A 21,271-nucleotide genomic window follows, 5' to 3' on the forward strand; every position below is an offset into this window, starting at 1 on the left:
TATTCTCATATTTCTAAATCACCATTAGGTTCACACACATTTTTCCTATTTGCTTTGGACCATTCAAGTTGAAAATACAAAGGGAAGCTGCATATTTATAGCCCAAATTTATCTGTGCCAAATTAGACGTAGGATAATCTGACCCATTCAAAGACTTCAGCTTCCCAGATCCCGTAGTGACTTGTTTTGACTACTGGCTGAGCCAGTTTGCAGATTGGTGTGTCACCATGAAACTTCTATTGGAACATTCTTCAGTTTGCAAATGCAAGTCATCTTGAGACCAAACAAATGGTCCTATTTATAGGGCTTCTCAAGGATCCAGCATAAGTTGGGAAAATCCTGTATACTAGACCAGTCTGACTGCACAAAAGACTTGGCAAATGACAGCAATGCACCTCCTGTTAGGGGTTAATTGGTCAGCTTCCCTTCTTTTTAAATACTAAAAACGCCCTACTTGGGGGAAAAAAACAAACAAACAAGAAAACCTCCCCTCCCCCACATTATAAAATACACCCTGAACAGTAAAATTCTATAACATCCATTCCTTCACAATCCCCTGAACTTAAAGGAAGAAAGAAGGCCAAACAGAAAACATCAGGTAGGCTGTTGGAATCCATGAATATGCCCTTATTTTCATATTTTCTGGAAAAATCTTAAATGTTAATATACAAAGTTTATTTAACAACATTTTTTTTTCTTTTTACCATGAAATGTCCATGAATCTGTATTTAAATCTCAGGATGAATTCACTGGCCTCCACAAGATACACGTGACAGTTTTTTATGGTAACTTCTCATGTTTCTATTATAATCTACAACTCTCTTTAGGTGTGGTTTTTAGATTTAGATTTTGTTTACACAAAATATAGCTCACTAATGCACTGAACACATTTATACAACTGATGTGTGCATGTACACACTTGATTTGGGAAAATGGAAGCCATTATAAGCGTTTTGTTTCTTAGCAGGGAATTAGCCCAGAGAAAAATGCTATTAAATATAATTTACAAATCAGGGGCACCTGGGTGGTGCAGTTGATTGAGTGACTGGCTCTTTGATTTTGGCTCAGGTCATGGTCTCAGGGTCCTGGGATTGAGCCCTGGTCATTGGGCTTCATGCTCAGTGAGGAGTCTGCTTGAGATTCTCTCTCTCTCCCTCTCCTGTTGTCTCTCCCCCTGCTAGCATGGGCACCTGCTCTCTCTCTCAAAAAATAAATAAGTAAATACATAAATATAATCTTTTAAAATATAATTTACAAATCAGAGAGGGGTTTCCATGACAGGAAAAAGCATGGAAACCTGGGCGGCTCAATCATTAAGCGTCTGCCTTCGGCTCAGGGCATGATCCTGGAGTTCTGGGATCAAGCCCCACGTCAGGCTCTTCCGCTGGGAGCCTGCTTCTTCCTCTCCCACTCTCCCTGCTTGTGTTCCCTCTCTCGCTGGCTGTCTCTCTCTCTGTCAAAAAAAATAAATAAAATCTTAAAAAAAAAAAAAAAGCATGGAAACCATTTCACATGGGCAGCCCAGAGATGTGTGTGACTATAATTAAGAGATAAACATCCCTGAGGAAAACCATCCATTCTTCACTCAACAAGCCTGCTAAGGCAATTATTAGGCAATTAGAAAGTAACTTTTAGATTTGTGTTTGAGATGATAAAAACTAAGCATTTAATGTGTGCCTGGCCTGTTAATCCTCACCTCAAAGGGTATTATTACAAACATGAAATTTGATTATGTTTCTTTCCCTTTTGTTCTGATGATTCACATCTGTGGTTATTTAAGGTAGCAGCCACTTCCACTTCCCCGACAATCTCTCCTTCGACTCCTTTCTGAGCACTATTAATCTCACTATTCAAAAAAGGTAAATGACTAAAAATTATTGTTGTAGTCTTTGCTTAAATTTGCTTCTTGGGATGCCTGGGTGGCTCAGTCGTTAAATGCCTGCCTTCGGCTCAGGGCATGATCCCGGAGTCCTGGGATGGAGGCCCACATCAGGATCCTCCGCTGGGAGCCTGCCTCTTCCTCTTCCACTCCCCCTGCTTGTGTTCCCTCTCTCGCTGGCTGTCTCTGTCAAATAAATAAATAAAATCTTTAAAAAAATTTTTTTGCTTCTTAATTGCCTATATCAGTGTGAATGGTTTTCTCTTAAAATAAATGAAACAAACTAACTTTATGTCTGGAAGGTAAGTAATACAGAATTCACCAAGAAAAATAGGTGATTAAAAAAGTCACGATCTTGACACTGACTGCAAATTTGTTTGCAGCTGCCAGAATTGCGCTGAAATGATACAGGGGATAGAGAATGTTATTTTACAAATTGAAGAAGAGACATGCAGGAATAATAGAATTTGTCAAAGATCACAGGTTGGAACTATATCAGTTGAAAACTAAAAATATCCTTTTTTGGGGTTTAGTTTCACACAATTATTTTTGAAAATTCTATCAAATATCAATTTCTCTTCTGTTGACCCCTATAATTTGTCAATGTTAATTATACGGGCTTAGATTTCTATAGAGCTGCTAATTAAAAATCCTGGCTCAATATTTTGGGGAACCTGTTCTCACAGAAGCAATGAAATACTTTTCCTAGAGAGGTAACCCTCAAACATGAGCATGCCTCAGAATTACCTGGAGCATGGGGCTGAGAATTTGCTTTTCTTTTTCCTTTTTCTTTCTTTTTTTTTTTTAATATTTATTTATTTGAGAGAGAGAGAGTGAGCAAGCACAAGAGCCTGGGAGACGGGGCAGAGGGAGAGGAGAGAGAGAATCTTAAGCAGACTCCCTAGCTACTGCAGAGCCAACCATGGGATCACAACTCAAGCCGAAATCAAGAGTTGGCCGTCCAACCAACTGAGCCACCCAGGTACCCTGAGAATCTGCAAGTTCTCTAATGCTGCCGGTTCAGGGACCACACCTTGAGAACCTCTGCTTTCGAGAAAGAAAATATTTGGTGGGTGGCTCTTTTATTAGTGGCTAAAAGGGTATGTCTGATTCAAGGTTACCAATTTCCCTTGGACTGGAGTGAGTTTGGAAGCAGAGATCTCCAAGCATAACAGTCCACTTACAAAGTCACAATTCCTTCCAGAAGTGGTGTTTGCACGGTTTCAAGGTGTCATCCCAAGCAATGTTGGTTGTAAAATAAGTAGAGAAACTGTATTGGTGTCTCTCAGAAGCCGTGCTTTTGTGTTTTTTTTTTTTTTTTTTTAAAGATTTTTTTTTTATTTATTTATTTGACAGAGATAGAGACAGCCAGCGAGAGAGGGAACACAAGCAGGGGGAGTGGGAGAGGAAGAAGCAGGCTCATAGCAGAGGAGCCTGATGTGGGGCTCGATCCCAGAACGCTGGGATCACGCCCTGAGCCGAAGGCAGACGCTTAACCGCTGTGCCACCCAGGCGCCCCCGTGCTTTTGTGTTTTTTGTTTTGTTTTGTTTTTCTTTCTGGAAACATTTGGAGGTGATTCTATAATTGTCATAAAACTGGCTCAGCATCTTGTTCCTTTCTCCATACTTTTAACACTTAAGGAGTCACAAAGAATGAGAGAAGAGGGATAAAGTTGGATTTTAAATTCCTAGCTAGTAAATCGCAGGCTGAGATGCATCTTTCCTTAGAACACGTGTTTAGAAGCCCCGAATCCCTCATCCTCCTGTGTCCTGAATGGTGCATTTTCTGCCCTCTTGTTTTTTTTTGCTTCTTAGCATCCACTGTCACCTTTTAACAACACCTGAATGTCCTTTGGAAGAATGACCTTGGCCTCACTGCGGGTACTCTTCAGGGGAAGGGTAAATTGGGATCCTGTTTTCCTGCTGTTTATACTAAGGGCCTTCCCACAAGCCAATTCCTGCCTTTCGTGGCCACTGTGCATCTAAGCTGGACTATGACCTAAGCTCAGCCAACTGGACACGCTTTTCTGGAACCTTTACATTGAGTAAATAATGCATAGATAGAAGAAACAGCTGTGATTTGCGCACCCTAGCAGCTGTGCCCTGACCAAACAGACTGTCCTCACAGGTCGGTAGTTCTTAATTTTTGGCTGTACTCAAATCTGTACATATGAAAGCTTTGGGAGGTCTCATCCTCAAGCTATTGATTCAATTCCTATGCAGTGGGCCTAGAGATTTGTTGCTTTTAAAGCTCCCCAGGTTATTATAACATGTCGTTAAGGGTTGCTTCTGTCCTGTTTCCTACTTTTCTGTAGCTGCCTTGATTCCAGTTTTCCCCTCCCTTTCTCTGAGGCTCCCATCATCATTCCCCAAAAAACTTAGATGACAGATGATTCAGATTTACTGTTCGTTACTTATACTGAACTGATGTGAGTTCATAAAGCACATGTCTCCTACTTCTTAGTAGAAGGAGGGGATATGTGCTTTAATAGTAGAAGCGTTTGATGACTTTTGAACCTAGCTTTAGGATCTCACACACACACATACACACACACACACGACAAGGAAATGTGGTCCCAGGTCTCTGGTTCCACCTAACTGCACACTGGCTAACCACTCACTTCTTGCATATCATGATCCTGCAAGCCTGAGACGATCTGCAGGTCAGGTGCCGTCATTTTTGGAGCCCTGTCAGAGACTGGGCGCTCCCCCACCTGCAGGCCACCACTGCCACCAGAAGTGGGTCTCTCAGCCACAACAGACTATATCACATCTGACAAAGCAGGCATCTCTCAAATCCACCTTTCAAGTTTTCGGCAACCCATTTTCTCACTGTCCTTCACAAAGTTGACATTTTCGGCAGCACGATAGGAAAGATGTCATGTCGGCTGCTCTTCAAGTCCTTGTCATCATGGTCAGCTGCAGTTCTGTCACCTTCACTCTCCTCACACTCTCCCATCTTGAGCCATGTCACAAATAATAATTTATCTAGAGTTGTGTCTTTCCTTTTTTTTTCTTTTGTCAGACTGAAACTACCATAACCCAGCTGCCCATCCTTTAAGTTACTAGTTACACAGAGTATTCTCCCATTCCCCAAATGCTTCCGGGCTGGAGCTTATGAATTAATGTTTATTATTGGAGTAATCGAATATGATTAAGTCCTAGGCTTTCAATGTGAAAGATTTTATTTTGATATTTGAAATTAAGTGTGAATAATCTAGTCAAAGAAATCAAGTGGCAATGTGCTTTGTGAAAGCGAATTTAATCTCGTTGGGTCGTTGAACTGTCCCTACACACCCAGGTGAGCACACAGATTCCTGGCCTTTTGTTACCCAGCTAGCACAGTTCTCCACATTATGCTGAAAGCTGGGACACAGAACCCTTGTTTGGAAGGCTAGGTATCTTTTCAAGGTCAGGTTACTAAATTAATTCAAAACTTACAGTGACAGATGTGTTCTGATATTGCATCTATTTGGTGATCAAGTGTAGAACCCAGGTGGGAAAGAAAATGCATGGATTCAAAAGAGGAAGAGTGTCTGGTCCACTTCTCTGCATACAGCCAGCTTTAAGCTCCAATCACTACCAACAAGGGGTAAAACTCCAGCTGAAGTGGGAATATACTTTCTCTCCAAATGCAAATGTCCACATATGCTGGTGCAGGCACCGTAAACATGATATATTCTCCCTCTCCAAATGGATGCATGCCTGCAGACCGCATTATGGATCCCTGAAAATGTCCTTAAACAAGCATGATAACTGAATCCTACTTGCTACTAAATTGTTCCAGCCCAGAAACACGAGAGCTTAAAGGGCCAGAGTGGGACAGAATATCTCAGTAGATGTTCCTTGCAATGCTCCCTAAATAGAACATTTAGGCCAAACACACTCTCTTAGCCTCTCTCTCTTTTAAACGGACTTCTCCTAGCAACTCTTTATCCTTATAACTTTTAGAGTGATACCTCTGAATTTAATCCTAGAGTGGAATATTTTCCTTTGTCTCTTTCAAGTGGCTAATAACTACAAATTCAAGATAACACCAAAGCATTATCATCTCAAAAGGAGACATCCCTGCTTGCTCATCTGGATGGCTTGTATAATCTCTAGCTTAATTATGCACTGTAATTAGGACTCTCACATCCAATAGTCACTGCTTCATTATGAAAGCCCAGCCTTTCCCTTTCCTCTCCTTTCCCTCCAGCCCAAACCCTTTTTCTAATTACGCCCTGATGCCCTGGGGCTCAGACACGCTGCTAAAACAAATATATCAAAGTGTTTGTTTCACAAAGACTAAGACAGGAAGCAACAACAGGCAGTTGCTACAACCTTACGAATGGGCATTGAAGCTTCTTGAGGTTGGCTACTATTAATTTGAAAAAGAGGCTTGGAGAGGGCAAAAATATATCAGTGAGGTCTTCTTTGACTTTTTTCTGTTTTTCTAACCATGTAGCTAAAACGCAACAATATCAGAAGTTATCTTTGCTCTCTCTAAAGATGGGAGTGTTTGAAGTTTCTCCCTACCAAACAAATCTCAAAGAATATGGATGCTATTAATAAAGGGACACTAGTCAAAGTGGTTTAGACTCAGTCCAGGTGCTGAATGGAGAACCCAAGAGGTGAGTACAAAAATCGTATAAAATGTACGCATTGTAGGAAAGCACGTATTTCTTTTCCCAGAGAAGGATCAATTTCCAAAATTGGTACTATACAGATATTTCTCTTTGAGGAATAAGAGAAGAGATGGGTTTTTGTTGTTGTTGTTGTTGTCGTTTCTAGACAAACATAGACAATTAGGCTTTAGATTCTACCCTTAACTCCTTATGTATAGACTTCTGAGTGGTTAGACCAATAATATGTGTGGCTTTTTGGTATCACACCCACCCTGGAAAGTGTGTGACATCTGAAAATACGTTTTTACCCCAGTGAATTCAATGACCATAGGATGAGGACACATGTTGAAATTTTAGAAAGGAAATGTATATTATTTGATGATTTGCTATGGGCCAGAAAGATTGCTCCAATGGAATAGATAATTCAGCATATTTTACAAGATTTTATGTCTGAGTTGGAAAATCTGCTGTTTTCGTGGGGCAAATTTCCTTTAGGAATGGAGTCACGTGGATTAGAAGTTTGACTATAAATCTAAAGAGAATTCCTCTTTAGGATGCAGACTTTTGCTTGAAATGTGCTTGATTACACCCTCCGCCCCTCTTACAAGTACTTCCTATTAGATGAAGTTGCTTCTTTAGAATTTAAAGAGCATGACTCAGTTATATATGCAAGGCCAACACCTGCTCAAAGCTGGAAGGCCAACCAGTCACATGCCCCAAGTACGCTAATGTCCTATGTGAGTGTGTAACATTATACCAAGAATGTGGAGGCCACTGTCATCCCCCATTCATGCCTGCCCGCTAATCAAGTGCTGTATTCAGAGCTCAGTAAAACCGAACAGTCCCTGCTGCACATTTCTCTCTTTCTCCATCTTTTGGAGAGGGAGAGTTAAAAAGCACTAGACATAATATCTTAAGGAGGGTACGTGTGTGACAGGGATGAGAGGAAGGAGGGAAGAGAAAGAAGAGAGGGGGAGAACAAGGTGAGATTGGAGTGAAAGAGAAATACTGACATGTACAAAAATGACTGATTTACTTCCAGGAAAGCATTCACAAAAAAGAAATGAAAGAAAATATTATGCAACACGGATTGGGAATGAGGAATCAACGCTGGAGGCAAGGACATGGTCAACAAAGCATTTGCTGTGGTCCAGGGGAGAGAAGATAGATACCTGAACTCTGGTAGTGGCACTAAAGAGAAGGAGTAGTAGATGGGCTTGAGAGATACTTAAGGGCATTGACGGGGCACAGTAACTGAATCCCTGTGATGTGCTGAGGGAGAAGGACGAGTCTAGGACAGCTCCCATGGTTCTGGCTTGGGAAACCAGGTAGATGGAATTACTCACTGACATAGGGGGACTGGTGGAGTAACAGAGGAGAAAAATGAGTTTAATTGGATTGTTCAGTAACTCAAATCTAACTCCAGGGATCAGAGAGTCTCTGCACAGAAGCAGCACCTTGGCTCCAGATACAGCTCCCGAAGGAATCCTGGGACACATTTTCAAAGATTTCTAGAACTCATGCTCTCTTACATCTGCTTGCAGACTCATTAATCTATGCAGCTTACTTTGGATTGGGGCGGTTGGCATTATGGATTTGTTAATTGCTGATACAATGTACTTTCTACACAGGCCATATGTGAAGAGCAGCACTGGCATTCAAGAAATGTTAAATAATAATGTAAATGAGAAAAATTTCCAATCCCAATAATAAAGGGATCCAAGGAACATTGACGCAACTTGCAATCATGGGAGCTGTTTGATTGCCTTGTCACTGCGGGACAGTGACCAAAGTGACGCTAATCTAAATGTCATCTAGAAAGAATACTACAAATATTATGGTGAAAATTAAGTACTGCAACCTTAGGAGCTGATTCAAAAATTAGAAGATATAGCGATTTACATCTGTGGGTTTTATGATCGCCAAGTGCAACCAGCTGAACATACTCACATTTTCTTTTTCTTTCTCTCTCTCTCTTTGAGAAAATGCATTCAGTTTTAAAGAGCTGGCCCAAACTAATGTTCCCTCAATCAGTGGTTCTTTTTTTCTTTTTAAAAGATTTTTTTATTTATTTGAGAGAGAGAGAGACAGAGAAAGAGCGTGAGTGGGGGGAAGGGCAGAGAGAGAGGAAGAGAGAGAGAATCTTCAAGCAGGCTCCCAGCTAGGTGCAGAGCCCAATGCAGAGCTCCATTCCAGGATCATGACCTGGGCCAAAATCAAGAGCTGGCCAACCAACTAACTGAACCATCCAGGTGCCCCCTCAACCAGTGGTTCTTAAACATTGCCACATATTAGAATCACTAGGGGAGATTTTTAGAATGTGATGCTTAGGCCATATCCCCGATTAATTAAATCAGAACCTCTGCAGGTGGGGCTAGGGCATCACCATTTCTTAGGCTCTCCAAGTGATTCCAATGTGTAGCCAAGTTTGACAACCAAGGCCTTAACTAAGTGAGATCTGAAGACCAAATGCCTTATAATTACCTGGGGAGGAAATGATTAAATGCACAGATGCCTGGTTCTATCTAAGGCTTGCTGAGTCAAATTATCTGAGGATAGGATCTAGTACTCTCCATTTTAACAAGCTCCCTATGTGATTTACATGTACACTACAGTGTGAGAACTACTGCACAAGGTGAAAATCAGTGGTGGCAACTCTTACGCCTTTAGACACAAAAAAGAAACAAAAAATCCAAGTAAAAAGGAGAAATTCAGCCCATCACCTGGGAGTTTGCTTTTGGGACTTAGTTTGCAGAGGGCTCTCCTGTGCATTGTAGGGTATTTAGAAACAGACTTGGCCTCTACCCATTAGCTGACATTAGTACCACTGTTGTCCTCCCCTCCCCAAGGTGACAATCAAAAATGTCTCCAGACATTGTCAAATGTCTCCAGGGGGAAAGATCACCCCCACCTTCTCCCCAGTCAAGAACCACTGTTCTAAAAATGCCGAACACGTGGATGGTCCCATAACTTCCAGTGCCTGGAATTATAAGTAGCTATCATCTTCCTGATTGACCAGATGTGTCTACTTTTGATTAGATGCTGTGGCTTCACATAGGCATATGGAGATGTGGTGCAGGCTTCCAGAGAAGGTGGGAAAAACTCAGTCATCAGCAGCTGAGTGGTCATTTATGATTTCCAGCTATAACAGGGCAGGTCTCTGCCTCCACCTTTGGGTCTGCTAGTTATTAATAGGTAAGAAGTTGATAATTATATAAAAAGCTACATTATGCCTAATCTGAAGCTGGTTGTGAGGTGATGATAGGAATGGGTTCTATTGTTCAGTTAAATTCAATTAAAGGGCAATTTGTTTCCATGACTCATGACTGCCTTCTTAATCTGGGCCAAAAAATAGATAATATCTCCACATGCAAATAGTGTTTATCCTGGAGAAAGAGGTTAGGAAAATGGTTTCCCTATACCAAAAGGTTGTTAATGTTCAAGGGAGACTCTGCGGTCTGAAACTCTAGATACACTCTGGTTCTCTTCACAAGGCCAAAATTACCAGGGGAGCCATGCTGATTTTGGACAGCTTTAAGACAAAAATGGAAAACCCTTTAATTAATTCAGATGACTGCTATAGTATCTACCCTGGAAATGTTGAAACTCATATCAAATGGCTGAATTTGGCATCTTACACCATCCACAAACACAAGCTCCAAAGTCAGACTATCTGTGTTTGAATTAGGATTGAGTACTTGTTTGCTACAGAGTAAGTGACTGAACTTATCTGAGCCTCAAATTCCTCAGATGTTAGATGAAGCTAATAATAATAATAATACTTCACGGGGATGTAATAAGGATAAAATGAGATGATGAATCTAAACAGCACTTCACGCAGTGCCTGGCATATAGCAAGCACTTATTAAGTGGCAGCAATTATCCTTACTTGAATTATACGTTATTTATGGAATATGACAATGGCTTATTTAATTTGTTATTATAATCCATAGAAGATAATTTTAGAGGTTGGTGGAATATCACAGATACTATGATTCTATGTGTTCATTCTGCAGATGAGAAAACAGAGGCACAGAAATGAGATACAATAATTTTAGATTCAGGCAAAACAGACTCTAATACTCAGATCTCTAGAATCTATACACAATGCTGATGTAGTGAAAAGAAGAAGAGCTTTGGACTCAGAATATCTGAGTTTGCCACTTATATCTGCAGACATTCAGTTTCATCCTCTGCAAAATGGATGTAAAAAATAGCTGACCTGAAAATGTTACAGCAAATCAGATGGAATGTATTAAAGTATAAACTGCGGAGTGCTACACAACTGATACTTAATATTATGATTTCTTCTGCTTTAAACAATGCAATACACGCATAGACCCTGGAACACACATAAGCTTCTCAAAGTACTATTCAAGATCCTTTCTAATAGTTTTTCCTGGCATAGGGCAGGCTCGATCAAGTGTGCCGGTTTACTTTCTGTTTCAACGCTGATCACTGCAAAAGCAGCACCTTGGACAGCATCCAGAGAGGCTTCTTTGAGGTACCTGTAACATTCTCTATGTGCTTTATTGGCAGCAAGCTACCGTTACCTTGCAGTCTGACTCTCGTAGGGAAACGCAAACAGAAACTTCACTTCACCTCCATCCTTACATACTGAAAGTTTGAAAAATAGGGGTTCACATGGAATCAGGGCTTTCTTTGACCTTCACTAACAGATCTGGACATGTTGATTGACAGCCTGCCACACTCTAGGAAGAGAAAGTTGGTATTTTCATTCAGTCTGCCTACAAGTTAACTGTATATATTTCAGGACTTAGAAATAATCCAGTGAACAAATTCATACTAAAGCATAAAACATACCTGCTTGTGAACTTTGTGTCGCTTGGCAATGTCAGGGTCAGAATGTCAGTTTCAAAACCACAACAAAATTAAAAAAAATTTTTTTAAATGTCAATGTTAATTTGTGGTGAGGGTAGAGAAGATGAAGGACATAGGATAACACTAGAAATAATTGCAAATCAAGTTTAAAAGGAGAAAAAGCCACCGATTTGCCATTTTATCAATTCACAATGAGAGCAGCCCTAAAGGACAAAGAAAACAGAAGTGGATAAGTATAATTTTAGAACTTGAAAGTGACTTCACGGTGACCTCATTATATAAGTGATTCTACTAAGGAGCCATTAGTGATAGGTTTTATTTTGTGTTCTTATTATAAATCATTATCTAAAGATAGCTTTGCTTCATGAGATCAATGCAGAACTGAGAAGGGTTTGCTAAAAATGATGGGGCTACTATAAATGTATAGACCCGGCTTATGACAATCTATTCTATTTGCTCCTTACACATAATTTCAAAATTATAAAGCATGGATTGCTTAGTACGAATGACTTGGTAAGGTACCAGGCCCTTAACTGGATGCCACTAAAAAAGCAATCTGATTCATGATTCTGTTTACGTATTGCTCAGTTTTTTCAATATGAATATGTTTTAAGAGTCACTAAACACCTGACTCAAATTCAGTCCTAATGCATGGTATTTTGCCCATTGCTAGGATTTTCTTTTGAAGTGTACCTTTGAAAAACCTTAAAGGAACAGAAGCTTCAGAAATACACAAAGCTCACTGTTTGCTAAGGTGTAAGTCATGGCACAAATGGGGGGAATGTCACAGATATTATTATAAAACACAAGCCAATGCACACATAATGTCTTACCTTTTGGGCTCTGGATTTGCCTGGGTTTTGTAATCTTTTCTTTTTTTGGATTCCTTTTTGGTATCTTTTTTAGCCTCTGGTTCAGATGGGGAGGGAGTTTTGCTCCCTTGAGGGTCTGTATTTGGTGGCAGCCCACTAAGGTATACATGCATTTGTTGACTTTGGAGAGGGGGTGGTCGCATGGGGCATGCACAGAGGGTGGTCAGCCACAGGAGAATCAAGAGCACACATGCATGCACAAACAAAAGAAAGAAAAAGAAGGATGCATCAAACAGCAAGAGCAAATGCATTCAAACTAAAATAATAAGCAAAAAAAAAAATGCAAACTTGCATAAGGAAAATCGGAACTGAAAAGAAAATAAGAAATCCAAAACTGTTTCCATGACAAGATGTATAAACCTAACTGTGAATCAAGTGGCAGTCTTACAATATGAAATCCAGACAATGTGTATCATAATTCATGATGATGTTTACCAGGGAGTTTACAAAAACACTTCATTATTTTATAACACTTTCTTATTCAGTAACATATGTAGAATACAGTGTGACAACCCAGAGAATATAATGCAACTTCTCTCTCTCTCTTTAAAGAATTCAGTCCAAGAGGCTGTAACAGATAGTCATCAAAGTGTACATATTTATAAAAAGCAGAGTTATGCACAGATACTCCCCAGGTATCAGAGTTTTCATAAATATTTTTTATGTAAATAAAAGGTCATGTGCTAGGCTAGCAAACCTTATAACAATGGGAAGTGATGAAAACCTTGTTGCCTGTTAAATATTCAAACCTACAATGCTATTGTTACCTAGTTCTAAATGTTGAAGTTGCATCTCATAAAACCTACCGGCATTAGAGAGAAGAAAAGCACAGGACAAATCCTACAGATATTTCAGAGTCATCTAGCTTGCGAAGATGAAGATAACTGACAGTCTGATTTAAAATAAACTCAGTCAATTTGGGATTCTCCACATGTGAATTTCCCCACAGCACCAACTTTTTTGGGTTTCTGAAGCCACCTAGTTTTTCCTGGATGTGTCTTTCCTGGCTATTGGTTGAGGTGCTCGAGGTAAAGCAGGCTTGTCTTCCTAGTAACGTGAGGCTACATACGTTGGGATAGTAAACTGGCTGTGGCAATGTGGAAATTTATTCCATGTCTTCAGAGCCAAATGGTAATGTTCCTAAATTATTTGCTGCTTTGCATTATTCAGAACATGGATCTTTTCCTCCAGGAGCTGGGCAACGTCTAAAGAAAGAGAGTACTTAGTATGGAGTTAGGAGAACTGATGTTCTGGTCTTGTCTATAAAACCTATAAAATGAGGGGGTTGGCTACACTGTGATCTCTGAAGTTCTTCCCAGCTCTATGGTTAAACTGTAAGTGTTATGATTATCTTTGCCTTCCAGCTTCACCTAGCTTATTTCAGCTCTGGAAGTGTGCTTGGCTTCCTCCTTCAGCAGGGCATTTGTACATGCTGCTCCTTTTGCCTGGAAGCACTCAACTCCTACACATGCTTCAGTTCTCAGCCCAAGCCTCTCTTCCTCAGGGACACCCTCCCTGCCATCCAAACACCCCGTCTGAGCTGCCTTACTTTATTAGATGCTAGCATGGAATATTATTCCTTGTTGTCAGAGCACCAATCTCTATGTAACCCTGTCCTTGTTTGGTGTCTTGTTTGCTCACCGTGTATGCTGAATGTGTAGCAGAGTGCCTGACACTCAGTAAGTAATCATTAAATATCTATGGAATGAATGATAATGAATGAATGATGAGAACAACAAAGGTAAACATTTATGAAGCTCTTACCATGTTCCAGGCACTGTGCTGAGCCCACCGGCATCCTCTCAATGCCATGAGGACACTACCCTGTTTTACAGATGACAAAACTGTGGCATGGGGGGTTTCATTACCATCCAGCATCTTTGCTGGTAAATGGAGGAGCCATGATTTAAACCTAGATTTTTCTACCTTCAGAGACCATTTTAGAAGTTCTTTTTGCCATTTCTTTTAAGTTTCTTGAAAGGAGAAGAAACTAAGACCTTTGTGTTCGTGTGTGTGTGTGTGTGTGTGTGTGTGTTTGTGTGTGTGTGTGTGTTTGTGTGTGTGTGTGTGTGTGTGTGTGTGCTATAGAAGGAATGGGAATAGACACAAAGTTAGAGATAATTCTAAAAGCAGGACCAATCATAAACCATTGCCAGTGCTTTAAAAAAAAATTTTTTTTTTTTTGGAGGAATACCTCTGGACGAGTGCTTACCTGTTCCCATGCACATGGGATGCGCAGAAGGCAAAGCTGTAGTGGAGGAGGGTGGGGTCAATCATGGCGCCATTTTCTGCCCGTTCAAGCAAATCTCTGAGGTAGCAGAGATGTCGGTGACACCCTCGGACTCCGTTTCGGGCGCAGTACTCGTCTAGGACAAACACCTGGCCAGGACTGAACCAGCCCTGTTTGGGGAATAAAGGAGAGACTTTCTTTTAAATACAGGTTTTTATTGTTGGGGGTGGTGTTTTGTTTTGTTTTGAGAGCTGCTACAGTTAGGGGTGACTGGAGAAAGGGGGTTCAAAGATTGCCAGACCCAACACCTTTTGATTTCTTCTAAGTGCCAGCCGCTGTGCTAACCCCCTTGTGTGTGCTGGCTGCTTTAACCCTTGTACCAGCCCTGTGAGATAGGTCCTGTTATTCCTGTTGGATGGGTGCGAAAATCGAATTGAGGGAATTTGGAATTTCCCTGGGATCCCAGAACTAGTACATGCTGGAGTCTGGATTAGCAGACAGCATGATTCCAGAAACAGAATCTCACCTGCTGCCCTAACACTGAACTATACACCTTCTAAGAACATTGGAGGGGGGGACAGGGTGAAATCTTGGTTACTGATAAGATGAAGCAATAACATGAGGTCTTAAATTAGTATTGTGCTTTACACGAAGACCTTTCACTTGAGCCCCATAGCAATCTTGTGAGGTGGGCAGGGTAGGTTTATCTCCATCTCATAGAAAAGGAAACAGAAATCTGGGCTGCTAAGTGACTCACAAATAATACGAAAGAGAAGCAGTGCTGGCTTACTCAAAGTCTTCTGTTTTTCCTACTCTGAAGCACTAAGAAATATTAGCATTGGTCTACATACATGCCAGGACTTCATAAATTCTTTCACTTTGAAAGAACATCTTTTTAAAATTTTAAAATCAGGATAATGACACAACCTTGCAAAGAGAGCAAAGTGACTACGTTCTCAGGTTGTGAATCAGACGTGATTCAATTAAACTCAGAGGTGCTTCTGATGCCCTGGCTCAGCATTTTGTTTCATTTTTCCCCCCTGGCCACTATTTGTTTTCTTATTATTTATTTGCTTGCTGTATGACCAGATGAAACTCTGCTATAAAAGAGAACCTGGATGGGATCTCTGATTCAGAGCAGATTGGGAAGCATGATGGCAGAGAAATCGCTGCCTCCATGATGCACTTAAAAAAATAGATACTCAGAAAGGCTGAGGGGTTTGCCACTCAAGGTCACCCATCAGCCAAGCCAGAAATCAAATCACTTCTTCCGGTTTTGGTACCTTTCTGAAGCAAAAAGATACAGGTTTTCCTCGCTATCCGAAAATGGAGAGTTCCTATAAAACCTTTCATAAGCCAAAATGGTGTAAAGTGAAGAAGAAATCACCATTTCGTACAAGTGAAAATCCTCTTTGGATCTCTTTTGGTTATTGAAAACAAGTACTAATATAGGTCTTTTCATAAAAGCAAAGTGGCATAGAGTAAACTTTTGGGTAGCGGCGGGGGTGGGGGGGTCAACCTGTAAACCAATTTAGGTTGGTACTTTGTAAGCTGGGAATTTAAAATTGTTTTAAATATAAATTTCGTTTTACTTTGAGGGTCCTCTCTGAGTCTTGCAAATATCACTCCGTCTTGGGAGAGAAAAGGCAAAAGGAGAAAGTGATGGCGGGTGTGTGGGGGAGGGGAGGGCAGGTACAGGCCACAGAGGTGCAAAGAGAGAGGCCTCCGCAGTACTCTGATCTTGTATTAGTGATCTGGGGACTCTTCGATTGACAACATGCAGCTCAGCAATGCATCCAACGAAAGACGGCATCTTTCCTATTTCAAATTATAAGTTACTGCAGAGGGCGGGAGAGTAGTCGAGGCAGTGGGCTGCCCCTATAGGCAACTTCTTTGCCACTCCATCTGCTACCCCAAATGCTAAATCTTAGAAACAACACTGCTGTGAAAGATTAAAATATATTTTCTACGACTCAGATGACACCAAGTCTTTTGTAGATGCCAAAATAGCTGCTTTGAAAAGAGTTGAAGAAATATCAATTAGGAACTCAGTCGAAGACACAGAAAAATTTATGTATCCCTGCTGGTCGGTCTCCAAAACTAACTGAAAAAAAAAAAAAGATTGTAATAATGAGAAAATGAAATACATAGAGGCAGAAGATAAGGTCCTTTTAATTGCTGTTATTTTCTGAAATTTTGGGATAATGATTAATAGATACAGGTATACAAATGCAGAAGGAAACTATTTTATGGTATTTATAATTAATTTTGGATTTTGGAGCATATTTTTAAGCCTATACTTGATTAATAGGAAGCAAGCTTCAACATTTCATTTCTGGTTTAATTTTTTAGAGGGCATTTGCTAACTCTCCTTAGTGACTGAATCTCTTAGCGAAAAAGAATATTGTTTTAAAAATGATGTGAAAAAAGTCTTGAAAATAATCCTTTAAAAAAATTCCTCAAGAGAATAGGAATTAAGCTCAGCGGCATATTCTTACAACTTTCATGAATGCAATTTATAATTACATGAATAATCACATAATCATAAGAAACACATTTGAGAAAAATTGCCTTGCAATGCAAGGTAAGCTTTTTTTTTTTTTTTAAAGTCAAAGTGAAGTGTTCCTTTCCAATTTGGCAAAGTTCAGATTCTTCTGATGAAGTGATTCTAAACCCGAGATCATCAATGAATCTTTTATGAGACGCAGATTAATAAATTATTCCGTATAATCCCGCTTCTACTTTTAAGACTATTTTATCTACTATTTTTAATAGTTTGGCTTCTGGTTACAGGAAAAAAACCAGAATTTAAAATAAAAAGTAGTAAGAATAGATGTAGGAAATAGTCATGTCATTTAGAAAGGAGACAGATTTTCATTATATTTACATTAATGTCAATAATATGTTAACCTTATTATATCATATAATATTGGCAAAATACACATATATTAACCTTAGTGTTTGGAGTCAGGGCTGAGACTTTTCCTCTGTGTAAAGTCATTTCACTATTTCCCTTCACCTTCCCCATCTATAAAGTGGGATTAATATAATTCACCTTTAAGAAATGAAATAACAATTTACGGTTTGTAGAAGGAAATAAACGGGGTCTTTTTAGGCTTCTGAATTTGCTAGTATAAAGCCCAAAATGTATCTTCAGGAATCCAATAAAGACAGAATTTTTAAAAAGACATAATAGTTGTCCCTTGAATTTAAATGATTTAAATCTAGGCTTAGAACAGGATTTCAAAAAATGTTGATGCTCTTACTGGACAGCTGGACTTCCAAATGTCTAAAGCACCATAAAAAATTCCCCCGAAGGGTGAAAGATGCTTTGAATACTACCAAAAAACTAGAAGCCATCCAAACAAACAAACCCAAACCAGTTCAGCTTATGAAAAGTGAAGTTTATTTACAAATCATTTTAATTTTTGAAAAATAAACAAAAAGAACACATTCATTTCTGAGACAGAAGCACAGGGTCTTATCATCTGAGGAGGGGAGGGAGGGGGAATCTTAAAGTCTAAGAAACCGAGGCAATTTTTACAAGTTCTCCACAAGCAGGTGCCAAACTCGATTACCCTCTTGGGAATATTTCTCAAGTAGCAGCTGAAAAGGGGGAAGCTTAGCTAGGGAGGCTGGGGAATTGGATCCGTCTCTACTGATAACTTCCTCCCGCTCTGTCTTCTTTCTTTGGTAAGTAAAACTATCTCCACCCAGGAAATCAAGAACACATTTATAATTGTTAAAGGGGCTCTGTAACAGAGAAAAAGAGCTTCTGATAGAAAGGTAGAGAAATATTTTATTAAATAAAAATGTTATCAGGTTTAAATTGCTGTAGACCAAAGAATATACTTGCCAGGCAAGAATAGGAATCATTAAGTCTGTGATCCAAAGTAAGGCGTTGCACCATCTCAAAGAGGGAAGCGTGGTCAAAGTTACAGGGGTTGGAAGAGATAAATTCATCCATGCCATGTTTTTGAGCTCTATCTGCGTCTGTTCATTTATACATGTAGAGAGAGACACAATTTAGAGAAACACATCACATTTTCTTTGACATTTCAAATACACAGGAATTCACTAGGCATTATGAACGCTAGCTGTTCCCCTGTTGCCTCCCACCAACATCCGCAAGATACACTTTTTACCTCCCATTGTCAACTTGCATCACTCACTGGTGAGTTTATTGCATTTAGGCAAAAATATATTGGCATCAACATGTTTATCAAATGATCACAACTCCAGTGCATTTATGTTGTTCTTTAAAAACTAAGCACACGACCGTAACTTCGCCTGCATTTCACCAAACACTGAAAGCAGATCGGATCTTTGCTTATAAAAGCCTATTTAGCTTTTTTTTTTTTTTTAGTTTTTTAATAGATTCTGCCATTCCAGTGGTTATGTCTAGAGCAATTTCTCTACAATTATTGGGATTAGCTGGAAAAAGGGGTATGCTGATTTTCAGCAACGTGACAATATTTGTATCCTCCCCTTCCCCAACCCATTGCCAATTTGGTTTCACAAAAGATTTGGGTCCCCACCCTCCAAAATTAAAAAAAAATAATAATAACAAAAGATTTTCTTTGAAACCTGGAGAATAAGTTAAATGGGAATTTAGGTTGTGATAGCCAAGGTCATTGCCTTATAGTGTGCTTACAGTTAGTGAAGCTTATGAAAGAGACAAACAGATTTACTCAGCAAGGGCTATGATCTGCCATTTATTGTGAATTAATAGTCTCAATGTATTCACACTTTTTCTTACAGGGTGAAGGCTGCAAGCAAAACCTCCTAAGGGCTAACTAATTAATCTCAATATGTGTAACTAAAATACTCTATACTCAATCGGCAAAATAACTCAGAATTCAACTCAAGGGAGACCAAGTAAATCCCGAAGAGGTAGGAATGAAGATCCTATGCATTAAAGGAATCAGTTCACTCCACCTCATATTTACTCACTCTCCTGATACGCAGACTGCAAAGAACAAGAGTCTTATATCAAATTAAGCCAGAGTTTATTCATCCCCTTGCATGCAGTATTCTACCGGAATACAGGGACCTTCCAGGGACCAGCGATGCGGTCTGGACAGGAGGAAAATCAATTTCTGACTTGAGAGGGTGTTTGGATATATTTTCATACATGGCCTTCATCCTAGGCAGTTTTTTTTTTTTTTCTCCCCTTCCATGCTTGGGGTATGACTGAAAACTTGAGTTTTGGTAGCAGGGTGACATTAAGAAGATGATTTCTTATCACATTATTGGTTCTGTGTATCCTTCAGACCTAAATCCATGGTATGTCAGATTTTTGCCCTCTTACTGTTTGACTTTTTAAATCGCTAGTCATTTTCCATAGAAGCAGCAAGTGGTCAGTGTTTGAACAGGATGTGTTGTTTATGCCCTAGACACACAGAAGCAGCGGTTTCCAGAAGACAAGTTGAAGAATCTGTATTTTAATAGCCAAATAGCTCCATTAGGATGATGCAACACAAGCTTTTGGAGGGGATATCACATGTACAGGAATTACACTAGAAAGAATTCTCTTTGCTCTGTTAACTGCCTCGGGTTTGTCTTCAAGAAAGTGCTTTCAGTTTCAGGTTAGGTGCTTTGTCTACGAGAATTTCTTTTGTTGGCTGTTTGGGCTCCAAGCTGTATTTCTCCTTTGACTCAGGATGGTTAGGGAGAGAGGTGGCCGGGAAGGTGATGCTGGGGAGGAAGCCAGCTGCTTCCAGAGCGTCTATGTGAGACTACTCTGGCCCAAGGCAAACATCTTAAACCTGCTCCAACTTCAGCTCTGCGCCCCAGGAGGGCACTCCTGCAGTCCAAGGGGCACTCTCCAAACCTGAGGGACAGATTATGCCCTCCCACTGTCCTCCGGTCAGTCCCAGGTCCGTTTAGTTTAGGAAAAATAACAGTGGGGTACACAAACTGCTCATCCTATTTCATCCTCATAAAAAGCCTCACCCACCTCGTGCCTCCCAATTTTAACAGATAGATGAGGCATTTTGGCTAGCACCAGCTTCTTGCTCTCGAATTTCTCAGAAGAGGCTTGCAAGCTGACAAATCGGCCCAGGCCTTACTTTGCCAGTTTGGCTCGCTATTTTATTGCTCTTCAATTACGATGGTGCAACCGGTCATTTAGCTCAAAGAGAAGGGGGCTCTTTCGTAGCTGTTAAAAATATGACACATGTTTCAAGTCTCTTTTTCGTAATTTGTTGAACCTCTTGAAAAGTCTGCGGTGAACTATTTCGCCTTGCTGCCTGCCCACTCAGGAAACGGATCTGAAAAGACAACTTGGCTCCTCTGCGGGGACCTGGATACGGACCCACTCCCCGCCTCCCCGATGCATCACAATACAGCTTCACCGGGCTAATTCCTGGCTGAGAGTAGATCTATAGAACAATTTCGTTTTTACTTACGTTTTAAAGCAGGCTTACAGAAAAATATGCTTAAAATCAGCCTGCTTTCCTTTTCAGAAAGCAGCCCTGTCAACATAAAAATTCCTTTTTCCTTCTTCCTTTCTTCCCTCCCTCTCTCTCGGTCCACATGTAGATGAGCCTGGGACTGCTTTAGGAGATCTGGACTCTAGTTTGAGCTCTATTTTTAAATAAGCTGTGGGATGGCGGTTTGTTGCTCTGAGACTCAGTTTCCTTGGGTGTAAAATGAGCCAAATTCCACTTCCCTTGGTGAGGTCACTGTCATTTTACCACCCTTAAGATCCCTTGCACAACTTCCACATGTGTAAGATGGAGCTGAATGCAATGGGAATTTCCAGCAGGTGAAACGAGCAGCCCCTGGATTTTGCTTACACAAAATCATCATTTACTCAGATTTAGGCTCATTATTTTAA

The 21,271-nt window shown here is 40.2% G+C and overlaps 1 protein-coding gene across 1 annotated transcript in view; it reads right to left on the reverse strand.

Annotated features, from left to right (window-relative positions):
* CADPS (calcium dependent secretion activator) overlaps positions 1-21,271 on the reverse strand; it is a 793,408-nt gene that overhangs the window by 119,982 nt on the left and 652,155 nt on the right. The window contains exons 21-22 of the mRNA XM_057311862.1: positions 18,287-18,423; positions 14,413-14,600 (exon numbers count right to left, since the gene is read on the reverse strand). Of these exons, the coding sequence (XP_057167845.1) occupies positions 14,413-14,600; positions 18,287-18,423 (325 nt within the window). The remainder of the gene's footprint in view (positions 1-14,412; positions 14,601-18,286; positions 18,424-21,271) is intronic.

Source organism: Ursus arctos, unplaced genomic scaffold (assembly GCF_023065955.2).
Source record: "Ursus arctos isolate Adak ecotype North America unplaced genomic scaffold, UrsArc2.0 scaffold_14, whole genome shotgun sequence".
NCBI classification, from domain to species: domain Eukaryota; kingdom Metazoa; phylum Chordata; class Mammalia; order Carnivora; family Ursidae; genus Ursus; species Ursus arctos.